Source organism: Ovis canadensis, chromosome 1 (assembly GCF_042477335.2).
Source record: "Ovis canadensis isolate MfBH-ARS-UI-01 breed Bighorn chromosome 1, ARS-UI_OviCan_v2, whole genome shotgun sequence".
In the NCBI taxonomy this organism is placed as follows: domain Eukaryota; kingdom Metazoa; phylum Chordata; class Mammalia; order Artiodactyla; family Bovidae; genus Ovis; species Ovis canadensis.
In genome coordinates this window covers 20,074,376-20,100,921 of record NC_091245.1, presented here as the reverse complement: position 1 = coordinate 20,100,921, position 26,546 = coordinate 20,074,376, and the positions used below count along the sequence as shown (strand labels likewise).

At 46.1% G+C, this 26,546-nt stretch overlaps 1 protein-coding gene and 1 non-coding gene across 27 annotated transcripts in view; one reads left to right on the top strand and one right to left on the bottom strand.

Moving 5' to 3' along the window:
* The first annotated feature begins 2,789 nt into the window (after positions 1-2,789).
* Positions 2,790-2,905, top strand: LOC138431108 (U5 spliceosomal RNA). The gene has a single exon (XR_011253533.1). It is a non-coding gene; the product is annotated as a U5 spliceosomal RNA (small nuclear RNA).
* A 4,450-nt stretch (positions 2,906-7,355) lies between these two features.
* The window catches only part of ARMH1 (armadillo like helical domain containing 1), a 59,110-nt gene continuing 39,919 nt past the window's right edge, over positions 7,356-26,546 (bottom strand). For 17 of the 26 annotated variants that reach the window (XM_069589834.1, XM_069589920.1, XM_069589889.1 and 14 more), the window contains 6 exons: positions 8,698-8,820; positions 8,534-8,606; positions 8,254-8,383; positions 8,096-8,173; positions 7,743-7,824; positions 7,356-7,668 (listed from right to left, as the gene is read on the bottom strand). In XM_069589834.1, the coding sequence (XP_069445935.1) occupies positions 7,550-7,668; positions 7,743-7,824; positions 8,096-8,173; positions 8,254-8,383; positions 8,534-8,606; positions 8,698-8,820 (605 nt within the window). In that variant the 3' untranslated portion in view covers positions 7,356-7,549. Of the gene's footprint in view, positions 7,689-7,742; positions 7,825-8,095; positions 8,384-8,533; positions 8,607-8,697; positions 8,821-26,546 lie in introns of all 26 variants that reach the window. The other 9 variants (XM_069589977.1, XM_069590025.1, XM_069589969.1 and 6 more) reach the window with 2 other exon arrangements.

Below are 26,546 nucleotides of genomic sequence, written 5' to 3'. Positions count from 1 at the left end.
GTGGCTTAGAAATTTTTTGAGCTCTGGAAGCCTCATTTAAACTAATTACATCTACAATGACTTTATTTCCAAATGAAGTCACATTCTGAGTACTGAGTGTTTGTATTTCAACATATGAATTTAGTGGGGGAGAGGGGATGGGACACAATTCAACTCATAATATTGATAGTACCAGATGATGCTGATGCTGTTTCAAAACACTAATTTGATCATATTATTCTCCTTTCCTACTTTGGCCACAGGATGTAAGGAACTGACCCATTGTAAAAGACCCTGATGCTGGGAAAGATTGAAGGCAGGAGATGAAGGGGATGACAGAGGATGAGATAGTTGGATGGTATCACCAACACAGTGGACGTGAGTTTGAGCAAGCTTTGGGAGTTAGTGATGGACAGGGAAGCCTGGTGTGCTGCAGTCCGTGGGGTCACAGTGGGACGAGACTGAGGGACTGAACTGAACTGATTCTCCTTGAAAGCTTTTCAGAGAGCCCTCATTGCTCTCAAGGTAAATCCAAGGTCATTCACTGGCATTGGACCTGATCTGGTCCCTGTCGCTTAGCCACTTGTCCTTTCACCACTCGGGCTCACACTGTTCAAAGTGCCTTTCTGCTGAGAACGCCCTCGCCACCCTACTCCTGTGGATCCTTTCTTGCTTGGCCTATGTGTCACTAAACAGTCATCAGTGCTCATCACACACACTTGTCTCATGGGGCCCAGCACATGGTCTGACACAGTGTTCCATACATTTTTGTTGCATGAATGTATGAAAACTATTTTCAGGCATCTAAAAAGTTCAGTTTTAATTTTTTAATTCAAGAGCAATTTTATTTGAGTGTTAAAATCTAAAATAGAGACATAGCAAGGATATACTGTATAACAGGGAATCATAGCCATTATCTATAATCTATACTGGAGTATAATTTGGAAAAATACTGAATCAGTATGCTATACACCTGAAACTGACATAATATTATAAATCAAATATACTTCAGTAAACAAAAAAACAGGCATTCTGGTGCAGAGCTGAGCGGTGATGTGGTGCCGCTAGCACACTGGGCCCTACAATCCCCCTCAAGGAGACCCTCAAGGAGAGGAAGAAATTCTCTTTCAAGAAATCTTTCAAACTGAATAGCCTGTCCTTCAAGAGAAATCAGAAGGAGGGTGAGGTGATTTGTCTTGCCTCAACCCACACAAGAAGAGCAGGAGCAGGCAGAGATCTGGTACTTACAGCGAAGAAGGCACTGCTCAGGAAGAAAGGTTGCTGCCTCCCCTGTGAGCCAAGAGCCTGAGGTCCAAGGGGCAGAGGCTAATGCTGCCTCCCAAAGGAGGAGACACAGAAGAGAAGGGCTCCAGGCCGCAGAGCCTATACCGTGGAGGAAACAGAATGAATAGCTGTTTCATTCTGGGGCAGGTGGGTGATCTCCAAGCTGCAAGAGCTGTGTTGTCCTTGTGAGGTCACTGCCTGGACCCTGGCTGCCTTCCTGTGCCCAGAAAGGAAGGAGCTGTTGCCCCCTAGGCACATTCCCTCTCCTCCTCTCTCTCCTATGGATTCTCCCATCATCCATCTGGCCTTCCTCTTAAGACCAGTTTAAGATGGTTCCTTGCAGTTGCCCAAGTTAGGTTAGTGATGGGAAATGCTCCTAGCCCTAGCCTCACCTCCTTCCCTGTCCCCCCCCCACCCCCCCCACCCCCCACCCCCCCACCCCCCCACCCCCCCCCCCCCACCCCCCCCACCCCCCCCCCCCCACCCCACCCCCCCCCCCCCCCCCCCCCCCACCCCCCCCACCCCCCCCCACCCCCCCCCCCCCCCCCCCCCCCCCCACCCCCCCCACCCCCCCCCCCCCCCCCCCCACCCACCCCCCCACCCCCCCCCCCCCCCACACCCCCCCCCCCCCCCCCCACCCCCCCCCCCCCCCCCCACCCCCCCCCCCCCCACCCCCCCCACCCCCCCCCCCCGGGAAGAAGGCAGTTGCTGGTTTTCTTTCCCAATTCTTTCCAAGTAGGTTATGTTTGCTGCTCAAATTCCTGAGCGAGATGTGGGTACACTCCCAAATCCTGAGTGTTCTGCCTTCCCTTGAGTTTTTAGACTAGCGACACCTGGGCTGAGGAGGACACGGCCCCTGTCTAGGTTTTTATAAGTGTCTTAACTGAAGTTCAAACCTCCAATTTGTGAATCAACTGTGTCTCTTTTTCTACTTGGTAAGCAAGTATTAAACTTTGGGTTAGGGGAAGGTCTGTAACGTGAAATAACGTCTTGTCTTTTTCTTTTCTTCCCTCCCATTGTTGTCAATAACTTTTATTGGCCAAACCCCAGATTGGTACTTTTCTTTATCCTGACTGCTAAAACCATTTTTTCTCCCTCCCTCTTGGTTTTACTGTAACATTTGGGAAAGGAATAGATGTCGTGCCTTAAAAAAAAAGATAAAATCTAATTTTCTCGTTGGACCCCGCGTCTATACTCTTGCCGATCTGGCTTCTGCTTCGCCCCCTAGTGGTGGCTCTAGACCGAGCCACCTAATGCCTTAAATTTTAAAGCATTTCCCTGTGTGCGAAGTTGGTGAGTCAACTTCATTTACATACCCACAATGCATTGCATTCAGGATCGTGCCTACTTTAAAGGCTAGATCCTTTTTTCCTTTTGATTTCTCTCCTACTTCTGAAAAATTAGGATATTTTAATAGAATTATCTGTGATGGCAGATACTTACTCGCTTTTTGAGTGGGCATATAGTTACCACTGCTGACTTAGGACTTATGGTTAACCGAGGACTGTGTGCCGGAACTCGGCGGCATACTCTGGTTTCTCTTCAGATCGTATAAATCTTTCGCCTTTTACTAAAGATTTCCGTGGAGAGGAACAATTCTGAGTCTTAAGCCAATTTTTTGAGGCCTTGCTTTCGCAAGGCTTACAGGTGTGTTTAAAAATAGATGATAGTCTTTACATGGTGTGTTACTGTACCGGGACCTAATACTATTCAAAACTTGGTCGTTCAAAGATTGTCAGCCTTACTACGTAGTCACGCAGTTATAGAGAAGTGGTAACTATGTTTTGTCATGGCACTGGATGGCCTTCTGGGTTTGGTACAGGCCTTGGCACGGAAGAGTCAGCTGTTCAATAGATGTTTATTACCTATGAAAAACCCAGTTAATCTGGTTTTGTTTAGGCCTTGAGTTAAAGTTCAGGTTTGGGCATATCTGTTCACAATTTTTATAGGGGGGATACTTGAGCATGGCAGGCAGACAAGACTCCACTCACTCTGAGGCTGTGGTTTCTAATTAGTGCACTTGATATAGGCTTCAAAACAGGAAATCCTGTAAGTTCCTTGATGGTCCAGTGGTTAGGGTATCATGGTTCTGTAGGGTGTACAGGTTTGATCCGTGGTTGTGGAACTAAAGTTTTGCAAGCTGTGTGGCACAACCGAAAAATATAAATCCTCAAGATTATCTGTAATTCCTAGTTTTTATGTGGCTCAAGATAGCAAGATAAAAAATTTATTGCTATAAATTTGAACTTTAAAAATAAGCTTATACTGCATGTCAGAAAACTAAGATCACCGCGTCTGGTCCCATCACTTCATGGGAAATAGATGGGGAAACAGTGTCAGACTTTATTTTTTTGCACTCCAAAATCACTGCAGATGGTGGCTGCAGCCATGAAATTAAAAGACACTTACTTCTTGGAAGGAAAGTTATGACCAACCCAGATAGCATATTCAAAAGCAGAGACATTGCTTTGCCAACAAAGATCTGTCTAGTCAAGGCTATGGTTTTTCTAGTGGTCATGTATGGATGTGAGAGTTGGACTGTGAAGAAAACTGAGCGCCGAAGAATTGATGCTTTTGAAGTGTGGTGTTGGAGAAGACTCTTGAGAGTCCCTTGGACTGCAAGGAGATCCAACCAGTCCATTCTAAAGGAGATCAGTCCTGGGTGTTCATTGGAAGGACTGATGCTGAAGCTAAAACTCCAGTACTTTGGCCACCTCATGCAAAGAGTTGACTCATTGGAAAAGACTCTGATGCTGGGAGGGATTGGGGGCAGGAGGAGAAGGGGACGACAGAGGATGAGATGGCTGGATGGCATCACCAACTTGATGTACGTGAGTTTGAGTGAACTCCAGGAGTTGGTGATGGACAGGGAGGCCTGGCGTGCTGCAGGTCATGGGGTCGCAAAGAGTCGGACGCGACTGAGCTACTGAACTGAACTGAACGTGACAGTTGGGCTTCTCCCATAGCTCAGTTGGTAAAGAATGTGCCTGAAATGCAGGAGACCTAGGTTCAATTCCCAGGTCAGGAAGATCCCTTAGAGAAGGAAATGGCAACCCACTCCAGTAGTCTTGCCTGGAGAATCCCATGGACAGAGGAGCCTGGCAGGCTACAGTCCATGGGGGTCACAAGAGTTGGACCCAACTAAGCCACTGTCACCAACCATATGACAATCAAATGCAATACATTAACACAAATCTTAACTGGATCCTGAACAAAAAACAAAGTTATAGTTCTGGAGGTCAGAGGTCTAGAATTAAGGTGTTGATAGGGGTGCATTCTTTCTAGAAGCTTGGGAAGTCGGGGGAAGAATCTGTCTTTGCCTTTAGAAAGCTGCCTTCATTTCTTGGCCTGTGCCACCTTCCAGGCATTACTCTAAACCTCTTGCTTCTGTTATGTCATCTCCTAACTAATTATGGATTGTCCTGCTGTATAAGACCTTTGTACTTACCTGGGACCCACCTAGATAATCCAGGAGGATCTTCCCATCTCAAGATCCTTGATCACACCTGCAAAATTCCTTTTACCACATGAAGTAACACATTTACAGGTTCTTGGGAGGAGGATGCAGGTGCATTTGGAAGCCATTACTTCAGTTCAGTTCAGTTCAGTCGCTCCGTCGTGTCCGACTGTTTGCAACCCCATGAATTGCAGCACGCCAGGCCTCCCTGTCCATCACCAACCCCCGGAGTTCACTCAGCCATTACTTAGACTACCACAATAATGATACAGTAATTATGTAGGAGGATGTCCTTATGCTTAGTAGAAATACAACATGAAGTTTTTAGTAGTCAAGTTTTTAGTTGTCAAACGTCATATCTGAAACTTCCAAATAGCCCGGTAAATAAAAGAAAATGTGTCAAAGGGTATCGGTATTCACTGTATTATTCTTTTAACTTTTTTTGGGTAATTTTGAACTTTTGAAAGTTAAAAGTTGGGGGGGAATAAATGTATATTAATAAATTTCATGTAATGTATATTTGTCAGATATTTGTAGTATACTTAAGATTTCATTTTAAAACATTCCATTGTTATTAAACTATTATACAAGAGTTTTGGATTTTTTCCTGTATTTTTTATTTTCTAATTATTAAAATTTCCAAAAGTTTATGGGGTACTGTTTTTAAAATAATTCTATAGAACGAAAGGCTATTTCAAGACTAAAAACAGTAAGAATGACTTGACACCAAAGGACAGGACATGTCTTTAAAATAGGAAATTCATTTAGCTTTAAGGAAAACATGCTGGATATTTTGTTAACTTTTCTTTCCTTTCTCTGCCCAAACAGAGGAAAGAGGAGGCTCAAAATCCCAGTTAGGGTAAGGCTAGGCAGCCTTTGACCGACAACATCTGGGCCAGTGATGCCCTCTTGTGGCACCCTAAAGAATTACTGCCATCTGATTTATTTCCTCTGACCTTGAGGGACAATTCCCTCACAATAACTCAGTAATTCATTCATGTGTGCCAGGACACTATTCTCAACATGTGGGAAATATCAGTAATGAAAACAAATATTCCTGCCCTGCTGGAGCTTACATTCAGGTGGGGAGACAGATAAAAAAATAAGTGATATGAAATAAATAGGTGAGTAGCAGGGGTTAGGGATTAGAGTACAGGGACTGGTAGTATGAGATGCAACTTAAAAAAAATAGTAACCCTCATTGAGAAGCTGACTTTTGTGTAAAAGAAAGTGAAGCCATACAGATACCTGGGGTGAGAGTTCTAGGAACAGAACCTCTCTCAAGTGTTCAGCAGAAAAGCTTGCACAAAAGTCCTAAATCATGAGCTTGTTTGTCATTTTCAAGAACCACACACTGCCAGTGCAGGAGACACAGATTCAATCCCTGGTTCAGAAAGATCCCACATGCCCCTGAGCAACTAAACCTGTGCGCCACAACTATGCAGCCTATGCTCTAAGGCCTCGGAACAGCAGCTACTGAGCCCATGTGCAAAATCTACTGCAGTCCTAGAGCCTAGGATCTGCAACAAGAGAAGCCACTGCAATGAGAATCCTCAAGATTGGAGAGTAGCCCCTGCTAAGAAAACGTCTTAGGAGATAACCTTCCTTCTTGATCTTGTAAGGGGCCATGATGACCCAGGACCACTACTTGCATTGTAAGCGTGAATGGCATTGTACACATCATTTAATTTGAGCCTTTTGTCTCAAAAACTTATATAACTGAGCTTTTACCTCTAACAAGCAGAACAGTTCTCAGAGCTTTCTGAGAGGCTGTTCCTAGTTTATAATCCTCAATTTGGCTAGAATAAAACTTTCCATTTCTTTCTTAGATCTACTGATTAAATTTTTTGTTGACAACAAAATGAGGTGGAAATGTTTAGCTGGAAAGAGAAATATGGGAGTCATTGTATATAAGTGGTATTTAAAGTGATAGAGGGACTTCTCAGGCAGTCCAATGGTTAAGATTCCATGCTTCTACTGCAGGAGGCATGGGTTCTAACCCTGGTCAGGGAATGCCTCATGACATGGCCAAAAAAATTTAAAAATACATAAATACAAGTTAAAAAAATAAAGTGATAGAATCACCAGGGTATAAATATAGAGAAGAGGCTCAAGGTCAAAGTCCTGCCTCCCTCCACCTTGAAGGAAGCTGGGTTGAAAAGGAGGAACCCATAAAAATGCTTCCCAGGTCGCTCAGTGGTAAAGAATCCACCTGTGATGCAGGAGACACAGTTGGGAAGATCTCCTGGAGGAGGAAATGGCAACCCTCTCCAGTATTCTTGCCTGGGTAATCCCATGGAAAGAGGAACCTGGTGCGGACTACAGTTCATGGGATCAAAAAGAGGTGGACACGACTGAGCCTGCATGCATGATCAATCAGCAAAGAGAATGGACAAAAGCAACCAGAGAAGCAGGAGAGAACCCAGGTGGGTCTGGTGTCCTGGAGGTGAGAGTGCAGGGGCCAGGAGGGACTGGAGGTGAGGCCCACTCCTCACACTACCTCCCTGAATCTTCTAGGAGGTTGGTGGTCCTGCCCTTCTGACCAGCTTTTTTCCCTGATGAGCAGAGGCGCCCAGGTCCATCATCACAGCTCTCACTGGATCTCCCTCTGCCCTCCACACATGGACACCAGACAGACAGCAAGACTTGTTTATTGAAGACTTCCCAGCCGACTCGCTCTCTCCCCTACCGGAGGGCAGAACCCCCAGCTTCCCACCGAGGCCAAGAGGAGTCGACAGGAGCTTGGCTGTGACTCCTCGCTTCTGCCAGGCTTCCCTGCCACACAGCCTTGGCTTCCTGGCTTGCCTCCGAGGCTCCTTTTTCCTCCTCTTACTCTTTTTCTTCCACGTCCTCCTTCTGGAAGTGTGTGATGTAGGCCACCTGATCCTCATTAGAATGGCCAAAGTAAAAGCTCATGTTGCTGTAGGAGAGGCCGCTGAGGTGCAGCACTGGAGGCAGGGAGATGAGCCTGAGACTGGGTGTCACTGCCCCTCTGGCCCAGGCCCCCTCTCTCGCCACTCACCTCTGGTGACATTGACTTTGTTGGCTGCCAAGATGTCCGCCTGAATGCTATCTATATTCATGTACAGATTCTCGGCATTGCTCTGGAGACAGAAGCAAGGGAAACCTGGCTAGATGCCAGGGCAGCCTGGACTTGGAGTTGGGCGTGGGCAGAGGGAGGCTGCAGGCTGCAGTCAGGCTCTTAGCCTGACAGGATGGGCCCGAAAGGGAACGGAAGGGTGCCAGGTGGAGAAGCCCAAGCAGGGCAGTCCCTTCTGTCGCCCGCCCCAGCCAGATCTTGTGTGGGGTGTCCATGGGGGTGGGGGGAGGGCGTGAGCTGCAGCACGCGCAGGGCCACTGTTTTGTCCCACTTACTAGGAAGAGCTTGTAGAGTTCCTCCCCCATGGTCTTGCGCACGTTCTCCTCCACCACCGGGAATAACTGCACGAAGTACTGCGGTGGGCGGGCGGGGGTGGGGCGTGACTGCAGTGCCCGCGCGCCCTGCCCGCCCGCCGCCCAGCCGCCCCGTGCACCTCCAGAGTGAGGCTGGCCTGCCGCTGGCTGTTGCTGTGATCCGTGTTGCCCATGGCGGCCATCAGGCTGTGTATCACTCGCAGGTGCAGCATCTCCTCGGCCAGGGTCGTGTTGTGGCGCGCCAGGATCCTGGGCGGGGGTGGGGTGGTTTGGGGGTGGGGGTGGGATTCGGGCTGCGGTGGTAGGGTGGGACCCTTCGGCGGCCGGAGCCCTTCCCCAGCGCCCGGGCAGCGCTGAGCCCGGCTTGCCGCATCCGCCCACCACCTGCGGCCCGCTTACCCGATGGCCTTGGCGGCCGCGGCCTGCTGCAAAAACAGCGGCAGGTGGGAGGTGAGCTCGAGGACCGACGAGTCTAGAGGAGGGAGTGGCCGTGAGACTGGGAGGAACCCGGTTCTCCCTCCTGCCCCGCCGGCGCCCACCCCCCAATCCGAGCGGATCCCTACCGCTGACGATCTGGGACTGCAGTTTGCTGGTCTCCTTGAAGGACGGTATCAGTAGCGCTACGAGGCCCTTGAGCAGCGCTGGGCACACGTCGTAGTTGACCAGGTCCTTGATCAGCTCGATGGCTGGGGAAGGCAGAGGCGCTGGAGAGGCCGGCCGCTGCACTCACGCCCCATCCCCGCAAGGAAGCACCCTCCCCCTTCTTTATCGACCTTTCGTAGCACCTCTTTCTGGCCAACAATGTGCCAGGCGTGGGGGTAGCTGGCCCTGCCCTCCTGGAACTGGTGGTTAAAGAGAGGGAGGAGGGGGCCGAGGTCTCCGGGGATTCACAGAAGCAGCTCGAGCGGGAAGAGGAAGGGTTTGAGGCTTAGAGGCTGAAAAAGCTGAAGGCCGCGCAGAGGCAGGCCCGCCTTCCGCCTTTGAGGAATCTAGCAGGTTTTGTGGAGGAGGGAGGGGTCGGGTCTTCAGAGGGAGACAGGACGGGGAAAAACAAGGGGTGAGAAGGACACAGAGCAGGTGGGTGGGGATGTGTGGCAGAAAATGAGAAAAGAGGCAAGGCTGACAGAAGTTTAGAGAAACTTTGAGTTTCTGACGAACCCTTGTCGAGGCCTAGTTTGCCCAGGCTCTGTGCTGAGCACTCTCGGTATCCCGCTGCCGCTCGCAGGCTGGGACCGACGAGGTCCGCTTTGCACCAGCACGGCGACTGTTATCCCCATTTTACATTTGAGGGGGTGAGGCACAGAGGGCTAAAGCACTTACCTAGGGTACCACAGCTAGGAAGTGGTGGAAGCAAAAGGAGGGAAAGACTGGGTTAGGAAGGAGGGAGGGGACTAGACTTTATTGAGGGGACTTTCTGTAGCTACTTCCCAGTCATTCCAGCTTTGACTCAGCCTTTCGGCCAATCTGCATAGGAAGCCTACTGTGCCCCGAGACCAGTTTGGTGACAAACTGGTCCTTGGGTTGTGGGAGTACCTGGGAAGATGGCGGAGGGCGGAATATTTTTGTAAGGAAAAGGAACCAGAGGGAGAACAGAGCTGGATGGTAATGCGGCGGTACGCCGGATAAACACGGCGGGTGGGGTGGGGTGCGGCGGGGCTTGCGGCGTGACAGACAGAAATGCACTCTGCCTCAGCTTGAGAGTCAGTGCCACCAGTCTCTCCATTTACTCAGAGACGCAAAGTTGTTTCCCTGATTAGCTTATTTGCATATCAAAATGCAACGTTATGTTATCTGTTTTAATGACTAAAGTTACCCGTTTTGTTTCCTTGTTAGGACTTCTTACCCTGTAAGAATGGTGGTAATGATGGTTTAGTCGCCAAGTCGTGTCCGACTCCTGCGACCCCATGGACTGGAGCCCGCCAGGCTCCTCTGTCCGTGGGATTTTCCAGGCAAGAATTGCCATTTCCTTCTCCAGGGACATTCCTTCTTCCGGACCCAGGAATGGAACCCTGGTCTCCTCCATTGCAGGCTGATTCCTGCATTGGAGGCGGATTCTTTACTGACAGTTAACCAGGGAAGTAAGAACACATTTAGGGATAATTCTCTACAGTGGAAGAAAGGCTTTTGTTGGTACGCGCAAAGGCGCCACGCGTCATAAGGGAGTATCTGGGAGAATGGGCACTGATGGTAGAGAAATACATGCTTTCATGGTTCACTTTCTCTTCTGGTTACCTTTTGTGTCTTAGCAAAGACTTTTGTGAAAAAGAACGATTGAGACTGGTGGTGTGATCCTTTGAGGTTTTACTTATTTGAAGCTAAATATGTAGACTTTGTGGACTTCCTAGGTAGCTGATTGATAAGGAATCTACCTGCCAAGGAGACAGTTTCAGTCCCTGGGTGGGTAAGATCTCCTGGAAAAGGAAATGGTAACCCACTCCAGTATTCTCTTGCCTGGAAAATCCTGTGGACAGAGGAGCCTGGTGGGCTACATAGTCTATGAAGTCACAAAAGAGTCGGACTCAACAACTGAACAACAATTCCTGATGTGTAGAAATACAAGTAGGTTCTGAAAAGTAGAAGGTAGGACCAACTTGCATTAGAAGGCAGTTTCAAGTTTAAGCTGTAGTTTGGGAAATAGGCTGTCTGGTTCCCTGCCCTCAGCTGTTAAGTGAGGCTCTACAGACATTATTGGGCTTCCCTGATAGCTCAGTTGGTAAAGAATCCACCTGCAATGCAGGAGACCCCGGTTCAATTCCTGCGTTGGGAAGATTTGCTGGAGAAGGGACAGGCTACCAACTCCAGTATTCTAGCCTTGAGAATTTCATGGACTGTATAATCCATGGGGTTGCAGAGTCGGACACAACTGAGTGACTTTTTTACTTTTCTTTTTTTCTACAGAAATTATATAGCAAGCTTACTTGTGAACATAGGTGCAAAAATTCTTCACATAATATTAGCAAGTTGAATCCAGCAGTATGTAAAAAGAATAATGTGCCATCTGGGAATGCACATATATCATCTTCATAGACAAAAAAAGTTGGACAAAATTAAATCTCAATCTGATAAGACCTATCTATAGAAAGCTATAACAAACATCATACCTAATAGATGAAACATTGGAAACGTTCCCTTTTGGATGAGAAGGCAACCTCCCACACTTTCCTCTCCAGGAAATCTTTAGTAAAGAGTAAAAGATAACTCATCTGAAGAGAAACCAGAGTACACTTAGCTACATTTGCCACTGTTTTCTTAACTGATTATAACTCTCCCAGGACTGGTATCTATTCCTGTACTATTATGGCCTTCTCCTCCAGGAAAATCTGTAAAAGAAAATTTTGGAAAAGATGTACTATCCTTCTCTAATCTTTGGAAGAATTTGTGTAAACCTAGAATTTTTTTTTGTTGAATGTTTGATAGAATTCTCTGAAGCTTCTGATCCTATGGAAAAGTTAATTACTGATTAATTTTCTTTAATAGTTAGAGGGCTATTTGGGTTTTCTACTTCTAAGTCTGTTTTAGTAAATTTTATTTTCTAGCTGTTTTCATCTAAATTTTCAACATATTGGAAGAAGTTTTCATTATATCATTAAAAATCATTTTAATGAATGTACCGCCTATAATGATGTTACCTTTTAAATTCTTAATATTGATATTATGGGTTTTCTTTTTTTTTTTTTTCTTTCTATCAGTTCCCTTTGCCCTCATATAGCATGGAAGTAACACAGATGGATTTCATTACAAAGAGGAATCCTGATTTCAGAGAACCTGAATGCTATATAGTAGTCAGTAAGCATGCTTGCCCTTTGCTATAAATGGGGAAACTATCTTTATTTTCCAAAGCTGTTTGCCAAACAAACATCCTTGAAAATGTAGTCTGGAATGAAGAGCAGTAAGTATGTCATTTACAATATATGCAGAAATGTGAAAGACCTGTCTCTATGGGAATTGTCTCCTAGGATTATTTTTCTTCCACTAGAAGTAATCCTTTAGCAGACATACTGGCTCTGTTCCTGAATTTCCAGGGAAAGCATTCAGTCTTTCGTTATTAAGTATGTTAGCTATAGATTTTTTTTTTTTTTCCTGGTAGATGCCTTTTATCAAGTTGGGAAGTTCTTCTCTCTCTCTTTTCCCTTTTTTTTTTGGTCATGCCATGTGGCTTGCCAGATCTTAGTTCCCCAACCAGGGATTAAACCGAGGCCCTTGGAAACGAAAGTGTGGAGTCCTAACCACTGTCCTGCCAGGTAATACCCAGGGAAGCTCTTCTCTAGTCCTATTTTTCTGAGAATTTTTAATTACAAATGAGTGTTGAATTTTGTCACATGCATTTTCTGCACTGATTGATCTAATAATGTGATTTTTCTTCTTTAGCCTGTTAACTTGGTAGATTAAATTGGTTGATTTTGGGATATCGAACCAGCCTTGCATTGTCGGAATAAACCTTACTTGGTCTCAGCCTGTTTTTCCCAATCACAGAATCAAAGAATTATCCTCCCAGGAGTAAAATTCTCAAGAATGTCTGATGCTACCTCTTCCAGTTCTTGGCAGTCTGGGGGCAGGCCTTCTGGGGCAGCCCTTTTCCCTTGTGGGCCAACCTGATTCAGAAACAGCTGGCCACTGCTTCTGCACTTTCTCTTGCATCCAGTTCTACTGAAGTAGTCCTTGCAATCCCAGCTATGCTTCACTCCAACCTCTGATTACTCAGGTATGGTTCTAATTTGGGATCACAGAGACAGCAACAGTGTGGAGGGAAAGCCACCAGCACACTGAGCCTCCCTGGATTCCCCCAAACACTTTTCTACTTGGACAAAAATGAAGCCTGGGATGCCTCTGGACATTTGGCAGCTCCAGCCTAGTGCCACAATCCCCAAGTCTTTCTCATTTGTTCTTTTATTGTTTGGATGAAACCTTTTCTTCCTTTCTCTTGAATTAGTGCTGCTTGGTTTTGGGGTTTGAGTAGTTATTTCCTCCTTATATCTGACTACAGGGGCCTGGTCAGCAACAGCACAGCTCTCAGTACTAGCTGGGTACTTGGCAGGCACGAGCTGGTGGCACCTTAGTGCCAGGATGCCCTGGGAAAACTGCCTCCCTGTACCTCAGAGAGTTCTTCCTGCATTGAGAAGTGATTCGGTGAACATTCAGGGTAAAAATGAATAGATGAAGATATTTCAGTGATGCTTCCCTGACCAACAATGGCATTCTCCACCCACGTGGGACCAAGCACTTCAGGAGACAAATATCTGGTTCTGTCTGTTCACTTTACACGAATGCTTGAGGCTTAACTGATTCTGTATCTGCTCCTTGATTATGCATGTAGATCCTTTACAAAATAAAAAAAAATTTATTCACTGAACCGCTTTTGATTGAGTTTTAAATTTCACAGCTGTCACTGTTTACACCCAAAGTGCAGTGCTAGTTCCTGCCCAATGTCTCCTAAAGAACCACAGCCAGTTACAACTCTATACCCTGTACTAGTTACTCATTGTATCGGACTCATTCAGAAAGCAGAAGGAACAGGAGACCTTTGGCAGCTTTGCCTGAAGCCTGTGGTGCTGACAACATCCAACTGGCCTAAATTGACGCTGCCGTGGATTTAATACTTCTTGAGCATCTTCTCTGTGCCAGATCCCTGTGCTAGGGTTATCAGGAGGCCTAAGATAAAATCCCCACCCTCAGGGATGACACAGTTCAATGGGGAATACCAGTAAAGAAACTGGCATTTATGATGTGTTAAAAGAGCCATGGGAACAGCTGGGCTGGTGTGAGGGCATGTTGACAGAGAGGGCATGGTGGCAGAGAACTAGCAAGGCCATGAGGAGACGAGAAGGAAGGAAGAATGTGGCGGGTACCATGTTGGATAGTGTGTGCCACCCTGGTGGCCAGGCAAGCTGGGAGGTGTGGCTGGCACACAGGGTATAACTGTGTTGGATTCCAAAACTCATATTCTTCTCCATTAAACTAAGCCCCACTGCATCCTCTTTGGTGGAGGACCAGGAAAAGAGACTGTGTGGGCACCATGAGGGAGAGATGAAGGTCAGTGTAGATGTGAGAAATACAAAGACTTGAATTACAGCAGTGGAGACAGAATGAAGGGGGAGCAGATCTGAATGATACTGAGTTAGAGTTGACTGGTCTTGTTAGAAGTTGGTTGAAGGTGGGAAGCAAGAGGAGATGATGATGACCCACATGTCTAGCCTGTGTTGATTGGGTACTTGTTTTGCTGAGACTGGACCTCAGAGAACGAAAGGTTTGGAGTAGGAATATCAGGATTCTAATTCTGAACATGGTCAGTGACATCCAAGGGGAGATGTCTAGAAGGCAAGTGAATATGAGCATCAGGTCCTCAGGCTCAGGAGAGATTTCAGCTGCACAGCACCACCCAACCACTCTGACCCTCAACCACAAAACCGAAGTAATAGTGATGCCTGCCTCATCAGCTTGTTGTGAGGACTCAATGAGGAAAGAGCTAGAGCAGTACTTAGCATATAGTTAATAACTCTATCTAAAGGTGTCATTGTTGTGCGGTCTCTAAGTCGTGTTGACTCTTTGGGACCCCATGGACTGCAGCATGCCCAGCTTCCCTGTCCTTCATTATCTCCCAGAGTTGGCTCAAACTCATGTCCATTGAGTCAGTGATGCCATCCAACCATCTCATCCTCTGTCTTCCCCTTCTCCTTTTGCCTTCAATCTTTCCCAGCAGCATGGTCTTTTCCAATGAGTCGGGTCTTCACATCAGTTGTTCAAAGTACTGGAACTTCAGCTTAAGCATCAGTCCTTCCAGCGAATATTCAGGGTTGATTTCCTTTAGGACTGACTGGTTTGATCTCTTTGCTGTCCAAGGGACTCTTGAGAGTTTTCTCCAGCACCACAATTCGAAAGTATCAATTCTTCGGCACTCAGCTTTCTTTATGGTCCAACTCTCACATCCATACATGACTACTTGAAAAGCCATAGCTTTGATTGTATGAACCTTTGTCGGCAGAGTGATGTCTCTGCTTTTTAATATGCTATCTAGGTTTGTCATAGCTTTTCTTCCAAAGAGCAGGCATCTTTTAAATTCATGGCTGCAATTACCATCCACAGTGATTTTGGAGCTCAAGAAAGTTAAATCTGTTACTGTTTCCACTTTTCCCCCATCTATTTGTGAGCTATTATTATTTCCTTCTTTTTTTTTTTTTAAGGGGGCTACTCTCCCATCGTACTCAAACCCCTCATGTGTATAAAATGAGACTGAAATGATTACCTTCTGACCAGGAGATGTTCCCTGGAATCTAAGCTTACTGGATTATCTTACCTTTGTATATTTGAAATGTAAATATGTACCAAAAGAACTTTGCCGTGAAAAGCAACATATTTAGTATCAGTATGCATATAACTCCCTTTAATTAAACTTTGTTGTTTTTGTTTAGTCCCTATGTTGTGTCCAACTCTTTTGCAACCTTTTAAAGAAGCCTCTTCTAAAAAAAATAATAAATTAAAAAGGCCCGTCTATAGCCTGCCAGGCTCCTCTGTCCATGGGATTTCCCAGGCAAGACTACTGGAATGGGTTGCCATTACCTGCTCCAAGAGCTATTATTTCTATCATTATACATGGTAATTAAAACCACAGGAGTGGGTGAGGTGCCACAGAACCAAAAGTAAAGAAGAGAAGACAACCTGGGATTGACTCCTAGGAGGAAAAGAAACCAATACCTAAGGGACTGGTGGAAGAACAGGAGTGTTTGAAGGGCTAAGAAGTAGAATCCAGAGAGAAAGGAGGAAGCCTGGGACAGTGTGGGTCTGGGAATGAAGGGATCAGAGTCCTCAGGGAGGAGGATGTGATCAGGAGGGTTTGGAATTGAGAGCTCATGCCCAGTGAGGCTGAGAAGAAGCTCTGCAGGGCCCATGCCCATTAATTTGACAAGTAACACATTGGGTACCTGTCAACCACAGCGCTGGCACTGACTGAGTTGGCAGTAAACAAAACATGCAAGGAGCATGCCACCAACGCTTGAAGGAAACTGCGGTGCAAGGGGAAGGATTCCTCCAATCCAAAGAGGAACCACAGAGCCCATAGCCTGTCAGCACCGAAAGAAAGATCTGTGATCACCTGTCTGATAGATGCAGAAACCCAGAACAAAGACTTCCCCGGGGGATCTCAGTGAATAGGACACAGAGCTGTAGCAGCAGGCTTCACGTTCGTGTGTCTCAGAAATGGCACTGCATCTGGGAACTGTGGCTCCGTCAGGCAACCGTTTCCAGCGCTCTCAGCTCTGATGAAGTTGGTTTTTACAACTTTTTGCTCCTGCTGCTGCTGGGTCGCTTCAGTCGTGTCTGACTCTTTGCGGCCCCATAGACGGCAGCCCACCAGGCTCCCCCGTCCCTGGGATTCTCCAGGCAAGAACACTGGAGTGGGTTGCCATTTCCTTCTCCAATGCATGAAAATGAAAAGTGAAGGTGAAGTCGCTCAGTCGAGTCCGACTCTTAGCGACCCCATCGACTGCGCTCCTAGAGCCGGCGAAAACCAGTGTCCTGTCCTTTTCTTCACACCCAGGCAAGACTGCCACCTACTGGTCACACTTAAGAAGTCCACCTCAGTGCCATCCATACAGAGCTTTGCTTCCCTTTCCAGTAGCGCTGGGGAATGGCTAACCACTTCAGTATTCTTGCCTGAGAAATCCCAGGTACAGAGGAGCCTGGTGGGCTACACTCCATGGGGTCGCAAAAAGTTGGACTAAAGTTCACTAAAATCTTGCTTACCGCAAGGTGCGGGCCAAAAAGAAATATGTCCACAAAGTTTTCAGTATGTCTCCTTTCAAGAGGTGGAGCCCAATTCTCTCCTCTCCTTGTGTGTGGGGTCAGCTTAGTGACTGCCTTCCAATGAAGACAGTAAAACAGAAGTGACATATGCAGCTTCAGAATTAGATTATAAAAGATACTGGAGCTTCCTCTTTGCTGTCTCTTGGATCACTTGCTCCAGGAGAAGCCAGCTGACATGTTGTCAGAACACTCAGGCAGCCCTATAGCAAGATCCACGTGGTGAAGAACAGAGGCTTCCTGCCGACCGCCAGCACTAGCTTGCCAAGTGAGTAAGTGAGCCACCCTGGAAATGGGTCCTCCAGGCCTGGTCACACTTTTGGGTGATGATAGCCCCAGCTGACCGCCTGACTGCAACCATATGACACACCTGGAGCCAGAACCACTCAGTTAAGCTGCTCCCAGATTTCTGATCCACAAAAACTGTGGGAGATAATAAACGTTCATCTTTTTTTTTTAGCTACTGGATTTTAGGGTGATTTACTATATGAGCAATAGGTAATGAATATAGATGGATTGATTTAACAGCTTTTGTGGATTTTTGCAAAGTTTGACTATAACGTCTTTCATGTTGCCTTCATGGCAGCAATTTTAAGGAATTTTCACTTGTCTTTGCCTGAGCTCTCTGAGGCTGCAGTGGCAGTGGGTAGGAGCAAGGAGGGGAGACCTGATGAGAGAACTTGCTGGAAGTCACCATGCTACATGGCCTAGACTGCCCATCCTTGAGAGAAGAGGGGGTGGGAGGGGGTTCAGCAGAGAAAGGGAGCACAAGGGCCAGAGAAGGGGGCCAATGAAGGGTAAGAAGTGGGTATGGAGGGACAGAACTTCTGAAAACTCAGAAGTTCCGGCTTCTCCCAGCTCTCTTAGGCCCTACCAATACAACCAAGAGGAGCTGCTATACACTTTAGCTTTTTTTTTTTTTTGACTGCCCTGGGTCTTCATTGTGGTGCTTGGGCCTCTCTAGTTATGATGCTCAGGCTTCGTTGCCCCACGGCATGTGGGATCTTAGTTCCCCAACCAGGGATCAAACCTTTGTTCCCTGTATTGGAAGGCAGATTCTTAACCACTGGACTACCAGGGAAGTCCTTATACTTTAAATATTTAAAGTAAACATATTTTCAGTAAGTTGGTGATTTGGTGAACTGGGCACTCAGCAAATTGGTCATCTGGCCAGTTGATTTTTGGGTAAGCATACATTTGGCAAATTAATTTACAGTGACGGGTCAGTTTCTTATTAAGTCATACATAGTAATTTTTATGATCCTAAGATAATAATTTATTTGTAACAGATACTAATATATTTACCCACACAGATATATATTTCAGATTCCCAACAGAATTAATTTCTCCTTCCAAAAAAGTTTGTGACTTTGACATTTCTCTTCTTCAGGGAGGGAGACCAGTGAGTGATGATTAAGTCCCCATCTGCCATTAATTCCTGGAATAGCAATCCTCCCTGGGAGGAAACTGCCATTTTTCACTTCAGAGTCATTATAAATGGAGATAAATTCCAGGCAGGACCACTTTGGAGAAGTCCCCCCTTAATTTTAATTTTGACTCTTTTAGGTTGAATGGGATCATTATTAAAATCTTAATTCTATGGGGAAAAAAAATCCTCAGAAATTAGTGGATGTAGGTGTCAGAACTTCTTCCCTGGTTATTTCTATGAGAAAGTGAATGGCAGATGAGAATGGACAATCAGAGTCTGCTGCAGTGGGGACCAGAAACCCATGACTTGGTCCCAGGTTTCCTCTTCCACTCTTTGTAAGAACCTGGAAGGGCAAGGCATTCCCCACAACCTTCAAGACGGGGCTCCTGGGGCTCCCTGAACCACAGCTCCTCCCAGGGCCCCTGCATGGCTGTGGGGTAGACATAATGTTACAAAATCCAGCTCAGCCAGACAGACATATTTCAGGAAACTGCATGAGAATATTGAGAGAGGGAAGAAAGAGGAAGAAAGAAGCTTATCTCACCTAGACAGACATAGAGCCAGCCCCAGGTGCCACACGTCCCACTGCAGTTGTTTTAAAACTTGGTCATAAAATTATTTGATCCTCCTCCCATCAAGAGGTAGAAGCTGCTTGCTTCCCTTGAGTCTGGGCAGGAAGTGACACTATGTGACTTATGAAGCTAGGTCAAGAAATGCTATGCAGCTTTGGTCTGGAATATCTTGGAAGCTTGCTCAGGCTGCCCCCTCTCGGAATCCGGCCACTCAGCTCAGAAAAGCCTAAGCCGCAGAGCTACAGGGAGAGGCCACATGAAGGTGTGCTGCAGGGCACAGGCCCAGCTCTGAGTCCCACCTTCAAGACCCAGCACAAGTCCCAGTCTGCTGGTGCAGCTCAAGGCTGGGCTAGGGCAAGGCAAGGGAGGCATCTGCCTGTGCTGCAAAATTGAAGGGAGGGGCCAAAACCCAGTAATCAAGAAAGATACTTTTGAATGCAATTAAAAAATGAGTGCAAGGGGCCTCCCTGGTTGTCCAGTGGTTAAGAATCCGCCTCCCAGTGCAGGGGACGAGGGGTTGATCCCTGATCAGCAAACTAAGATCCCACAAAGCTGAGGAGCACTAACTCCTTAAACTGCAAGTGGAGAGGCCCTCAAGCCACAGTGACTGAGCCCCTGTGCTCCAGAACTTGTGCTCTGCAGCAAGAGAAGCCACCACAGTGAGAAGCCTGTGAACTTCAGTGAAGACCCAGTGCAGCCAAAAAAAAAAAAAAAAAAGCAAAACAATTTATGATGAACAACCTATCAGCATGTTTTTATATAAAGGGTTTCCCTGGTGGTACAGTGGATGAGAATCCACCTGCCAATGTAGGGGACACAGGTTCAATCCCTGGTCTGGGAAGATCCCACATGCTGCAGAGCAAGTCCTTGTGCCCCAACTACTGAGCCTGTGCTCTAAAGCCCACCAGCCGCGACTGCTGAAGCCTATGTGCCTGACACTTGAGCTCCAAAACAGGAGAAGTCACCACAATGAGAAGCCTGCACACTGCAACGAAGACCCCCGCTTGCTGCAACTAGAGAAAACTGTGCAGCAACGAAGACCCAAGCCCAAGTCCAAGTGAAGTCGCTCAGTTGTGTCCAACTCTTTGCGACCCCATGGACTGCAGCCTACCATGCTCCTCCGTCCATGGGATTTTCCAACCAAGAGTACTGGAGGGGATTGCCATTTCCTTCTCCAGAGGATCTTCCTGACCCAGGGATCAAACCTGGGTCTCCTGCATTGTAGGCAGACGCTTTACCATCTGAACCACAAGGGAAGTCCAACACAACGAAAACCCAGTGCAACCAAAAATAAAAACAAAAACAAAAAAAAACACAGCTTCAGTAAGAGTGTCACATGGAGCCACACTGGAGCCTGAGAGATAAGGAAAAATCAGTGATGCTCTCTAGCTTCACTCTCGTCCCTGTTGTGGCCCCCGCTGTCTTTCAGCTGAGGCCCTGGATATCATGGAGCAGAGATCTCTGTTCCATCACCTTCAAATTCCTGACCTACATAATATGTGACAATAAAATAGTGATCATTTTATGACACTAAAATTGGGGTGGCTTGTTATAAGAAGTAGGTAACCAGAATACCCATCCTCTGCCTGAGAATCTTACCATTTCCTATCTTCCTTCTCTTTTCCCTCTTCTGAACCCTGTGCCTTGTTCCTAAGAACTCTCAGAAAGAGTCACTTAAGACACATAGCCTCCATGTAGCCATTTAGGCTGAAAAAACTAGGTATTTCAAATTCTATTCCCATTATCATGACTGTTAGTACAAATTAGGGTATACACAATTCAGTCATCTCAATTTATTCGGTTCAACAAATATTTAAGAGCTTACTCTTGCCAGCACCCTTTAGGCATTAGGGATACAACGGTAAACAGAGAAGATGAAGTCTCAGCTCTTCTGGAATGGACTTTCTAACAGAGGACAGATAATAAATAAATGAGATCATTTTTGAAGGAGATAAATGCTATGATGTAAGATGATGGAGAAAGACCTAGAGGGATGGTGGGAAGGAACGGGGAAGCTCAGAGAGAGTGGTTGGAAGGCCTCTCTCAGAAGTGACGTCTGAGATGACCCTTGAAATTTGAGAAGCTGACCATCAATTCAAGGCCTAAGGCTCTGCAAGCCATGGCAAGTATACAGTTCAGGCCAGGTGCAATGGAAAGCTAAGGAGTGATGTTGCCTAATTTATGTTTTAAAATGACACTGACTGTAGTAGGTGAATGGACTGCAGGGGCCCAGAATGGAAGCAGAAAGATAAACTAGGAGACAGTGAGAGAGTCAAACAACACCCAGTTGTGGACATGACTGGTGATGGAAGTAAAGTCCGATGCTGTAAAGAGCAACATTGCATAGGAACCTGGAATGTTAGGTCCATGAATCAAGGTAAACTGGAAGTGGTCAAATAGAAGTTGACAAGAGTGAACATCAACACTTTAGGAATCAGCGAACTAAAATAGACTAGAATGGGTGAATTTAACTCAGATGACCATTCTATCTACTACTGTGGGCAAGGATCCCTTAGAAGAAATGGAGTAGCCATCATAGTCAACAAAAGAGTCTGAAATGCAGAACTTGGATGCAATCTCAAAAACGACAGAATGATCTCTGTTCATTTCCAAGGCAAATCATTCCATATCACAGTAATCCAAGTCGATGCCCTGACCTGAAGAAGCTGAAGATGAATGGTTCTATGAAGACCTGCAAGACCTTCTAGAACTAACACCCTCAAAGGATGTCCTTTTCATTATAGGGGACTGGAATGCAAAAGTAGGAAGTCAAGAAATACCTGATGAAAGAAAGTGAAAAGTGAAGTCGCTCAGTCATGTCCAGCTCTTTTCGACCCCATGGACTGTAGCCCACCAGACTCCTCTATCCATGGAATTTTCTAGGCAACAGTACTGGAGTGGGTTGCTGTTTCCTTCTCCAGGGGATCTTCCCAACCCAAGGATCGAACCTGGGTCTCCCGCATTGCAGACAGATGCTTTACTGTCTGAACCACCAGGGAAAGCCAACCAACTCTTTGTGACCCCAAGGGCTATACAGTCCATGGGATTCTCCAGGCCAGAATACTGGAGTGGGTAGCCGTTCCCTTCTCCAGGGGATCTTTCCAACCCAGGGATCAAACCCAGGTGCAGGTGGATTCTTTACGAGCTGAGCCACAAGGGAAGCCCTAGAAATACTTGGAGTAACAGGCAAATTTGACCTTGGAGTACAGAATGAAGCAGGGCAAAGGCTAACAGAGTTCTGCCAAGAGAACACACTGGTCATAGCAAACACCCTCTTCCAACAACACAAGAAGACTCTACACATGAAGATCACCAGATGGTCAATGCCGAAATCAGACTGATTATATTCTTTGCAGCCAAAGATGGAGAAACTCTATACAGTCAGCAAAAACAAAACTGGGAGCTGACTGTGGCTCAGATCATAAACTCCTTATTGCCAAATTCAGACTTAAATTTCAGAAAGTAGGGAAAAACACTAGACCATTCAGGTATGACCTAAATCAAATCCCTTACAATTATACAGTGAAAGTGAGAAATAGATTCAAGGGATTAGATTTGATAGACAGAGTGCCTGAAGAACTATGGACAGAGGTTCGTGACATCGTACAGGAGACAGGGGTCAAGACCATCCCCAAGAAAAAGAAATGCAAAAGGCAAAATGGTTGTCTGAGGAGGCCTTACAAATAGCTGAGAAAAGAAGAGAAGCGAAAGGCAAAGGAGAAAAGGAAAGATATATCCATTTGAATGTAGAGTCCTAAAGAATAGCAAGGAGAGATAAGAAAGCCTTCCTCTGTGATCAGTGCAAAGAAATAGAGGAAAACAATAGAATGTGAAAGACTAAAGATCTCTTCAAGAAAATTAGAGATACTAAGGGATACTAACAGATCTTCAAAACCTAGATAGTCATGATGGTGTGATCACTCACCTAGAGCCGGACATCCTAGAATTCAAAGTCAAGTGGGCCTTAGGAAAAATCACTATGAACAAAGCTAGTGCAGGTGATGGAATTCCAGTTGAGCTATTTCAAATCCTGAAAGATGATGCTGTAAAGGTGTTGCACTCAATATGCCAGCAAATTTGGAAAACTCAGCAGTGGCCACAGGACTGGAAAAGGTCAGTTTTCATTCCAATCCCAAAGAAAGGCAATGCCAAAGAATGCTCAAACTACCGCACAATTGCACTCATCTCACACGCTAGTAAAGTAATGCTCAAAATTCTCCAAGCCAGGCTTCAACAGTGCATGAACAATGAACTTAGAAAAGGCAGAGGAACCAGAAGTCAAATTGCCAACATCTATTGCATCATCAAAAAAGCAAGAGATTTCCAGAAGACGTCTATTTATGCTTTATTGACTATGCCAAAGCCTTTGACTGTCAAAGCCTTTGACTGTGTGGATCAAAACAAACTGTGGAAAATTCTTAAAGAAATGAGAATACCAGACCACCTGACCTGCCTCTTGAGAAATCTGTATGCAGGCCAGGAAGCAACAGTTAGGACTGGACAAGGAACAACAGATTAGTTCCAAATTGGGAAAGGAGTATGTCAAGGCTGTATATTGTCACCCTGCTTATTTAACTTATATGCAGAGTACACCATGAGAAACACTGGGCTGGATGAAGCACAAGCTGGAATCAAGATTGCTGAAAGAAATATCAATAAACTCAGATACACAGATGACACCACCATTATGCAGAAAGTGAAGAACTAAAGAGCCATCTGATGAAGGTGAGAGAGGAGAATGAAAAAGTTGGCTTAAAAGTCAACATTCAGAAAACTAAGATCATGGCATCTGGTCCCATTGCTTCATGGCAGATAGTGGGGAAACAATGGAAACAGAGAGAATTTATTTTGAGGGCCTCCAAAATCACTGCAGATGGTGACTGCAGCCATGAAGTTAAAAAGATGCTTGCTCCTTGGAAGAAAAGTTATGACCAACCTAGACACCATATTAAAAAGCAGAGACATTACTTTGCCAACAAAGGTCCATCTGGTCAAAGCTATGGTTTTTCTAGTATTCATGTCTGGATGTGAGAGTTGGACTACAAAGAAAGCTGAGTGCCAAAGAATTTATGCTTTTGAACTGTGGTGTTGGAGAAGACTCCCTTGGACTGCAAGGAGATCCAAACAGTCCATCCTAAACGAAATCAGTTCTGAATATTCATTGGAAGGACTGATCTGTAGCTGAAACTCCAATACTTTGGCCATCTGATGGGAAGAAATGACTCATTGGAAAAGACCCTGATGCTGGGAATATTGAAGGCAGAAGGGGACAACAGAGGATGAGATGGTTGGATGGCATCACGGGAGTTGGTGATGGACAGGGAGGCCTGGTATGCTGCAGTCCATGGGGTTGCAAAGAGTCGGACATGACTGAGCAACTGAACTGAACTGAATTGACAGAGCAAATTCCTAGGCAGGTTGAGAGGAAGTACAGGGTCCTCGAGGAGGAGAAAACGGTCTGCGGCTCTCAAGGAGGAGATAGGGGTCTGGAATTCTCAAGGAGGAGGAAAGGACAAAAGTTTTTTCCTACATTCCTTAGTAAGGATTATATAACAATAATGTATCCTGCTTGAGGACATGTTTCTCCTTCTGGAAAACCTTCTGACTAATCCTGTTATCTTAAAATGTATATTATGGGAGTGGGTCTAGTAAGGTCTTTACAACCTTGAGACATTCTTTTGCTTTATTGTAATAACCAATTAAAAAGTATATAATTTCCTTGCTAAGACTAGGGATTGGGGCACTCTCTGTCCCCTTCTGATGTCTGTGTCAGAAGTTTTATCTGTCCCTTTCTCACTTTAATAAAACTCTGCTACACAAAAGCTCTTGAGTGATTAAGCCTGGTCCCTGGTCCCGAAGTGAAATCTTTGGAGATCACAAATCTGACACCATTCACTGTAAATCATCATCTTGGGTACTCATCCGGGATCTTCAGAACAAGGTAAGAACACTCAGAGCTCTAGACTCTCTGCTTTCTCAGTATACACATTTTCTGCTTTACTTTACTAACTCTACAGTGTGCCTGTGTGAACGAATGACACGCCCTGCTTAAAGCAAGCGATGAGCCCTGCTCTGTGGTTTTGCGGTGCCTCCTAATGACTGAAGGCAGCCCCAGAAAGGAGAACCCTGTTGGGAGATTAATCCAACCTGCCAATGCCAAGAGATACCCAAGGTCCCTGTGAGGAGAGCTGCCAGAAATGGGTGAAGCTTGTGGACCGAACTTTCCTTTCGCAGTCACCTTTTCCTGGTCTCTTTGACCATTTCGTAATTGCTTGGGGAATTAGAACTGCTAACCTAATCTGTCGGATTAGGACTTTCAAGGGACTTGTGATCCATGCTGTTACTATGTACTTTTACTTAGACCCCGTGTATGGAAGCGCCTAGCCTTGCTAGGAGCCAAAAATTACAAGAGCCCATTTGGGAGTGAGGCAGAGCTCTAGCTCCAGGAATGTCTCTCAGGCTAGAGGTCTCTCTCTTGGCTGCCTGCCTCAGGGGCCAGCAACCTAAAAGTGTGTCTTTGTTATGGCTGTGCCTCCGATCTATGTGGATAGAAGCACTGCTGGTGACCATAAGGTTTTTGAGGACACAGGTTGGGAACTGCAGGATCTGGTCAGATTGAAAGTGCAATGGGTGTCTTCCTATGGTAGCACTAGCTCTTAGTGGACCAGAGGAGGCTCTTCAGTGGCTTTTGTCCCAACTCCTTAGATATTCTTTCTGTGGAATCTGTTGGAATGAACTGGAAGGACTGACTCTAATAACTCAAGGACAAAAATAACTTTTTCCTCACTGGCCAGCCCTTCACCATCTCTTTTGCTATCACTTATACTGGTGCGGTGATGCTTGGAAGGAACATGTTGGTTTTATGTTTGTACCGGTTTTATTGTGGTCAGGAATATACTCAGGGTCATGCACAGGCACTCAGGAGATGAATGTTTCTCCCAGCAGCCTTAGCTTGGGAGGCATTCTGGAAGGTCACTCTGATTGCACCCCAGGTGGCAACAGAGGTAAGCAAGGTTTTAATGGTGAGGAACGGGATGTCAGTCAGGGATGCTATCAGGTCTACCCCTGGCGCAGCTCCACCCCATCTCGGTGGTAGAGCCAGGGGGGACGAGTATGGTGCCTGCATTGGTAAGGGACAGACTAAGTCCGACCAGGGAAGGAAAGCTTCGGTGTAAAGTCTGTCTATGCCCCCATCTAGAGCAGGGAGGGATACCTCCGGTAGAAAGATGCACTGGTCGTTTTTTTTCTCTCTTACAGATGGTAGCTAACAATTCCAGCCTCACTCCTTTGAACTGTATCTTGAAAAACTGGGACAAGTTTGATCCCCAGAGTTTAAAAAAGACTTGCCTGATCTTCTGTGATACTGAATGGCCACGGTATCCATTGGAGGATGGTGAATGGTGGCTGGTTGGAGGGTCTCTTAATTATAATACTGTTTTACAATTTGAATTGTTCTGTAGAAAAGAAGGGAAATGGATAGAAGTAGCATATATGTTGCCCTTCTCTCTGCGAGACATGGCGGACTTATGTCCTAAGGGTATAGATTTGGATATGAAACCTTCAGCTCCCTCTGGTCCTCCTACTTTGCCGCCATACCCGAGGCTCCAAACTGAGCAAA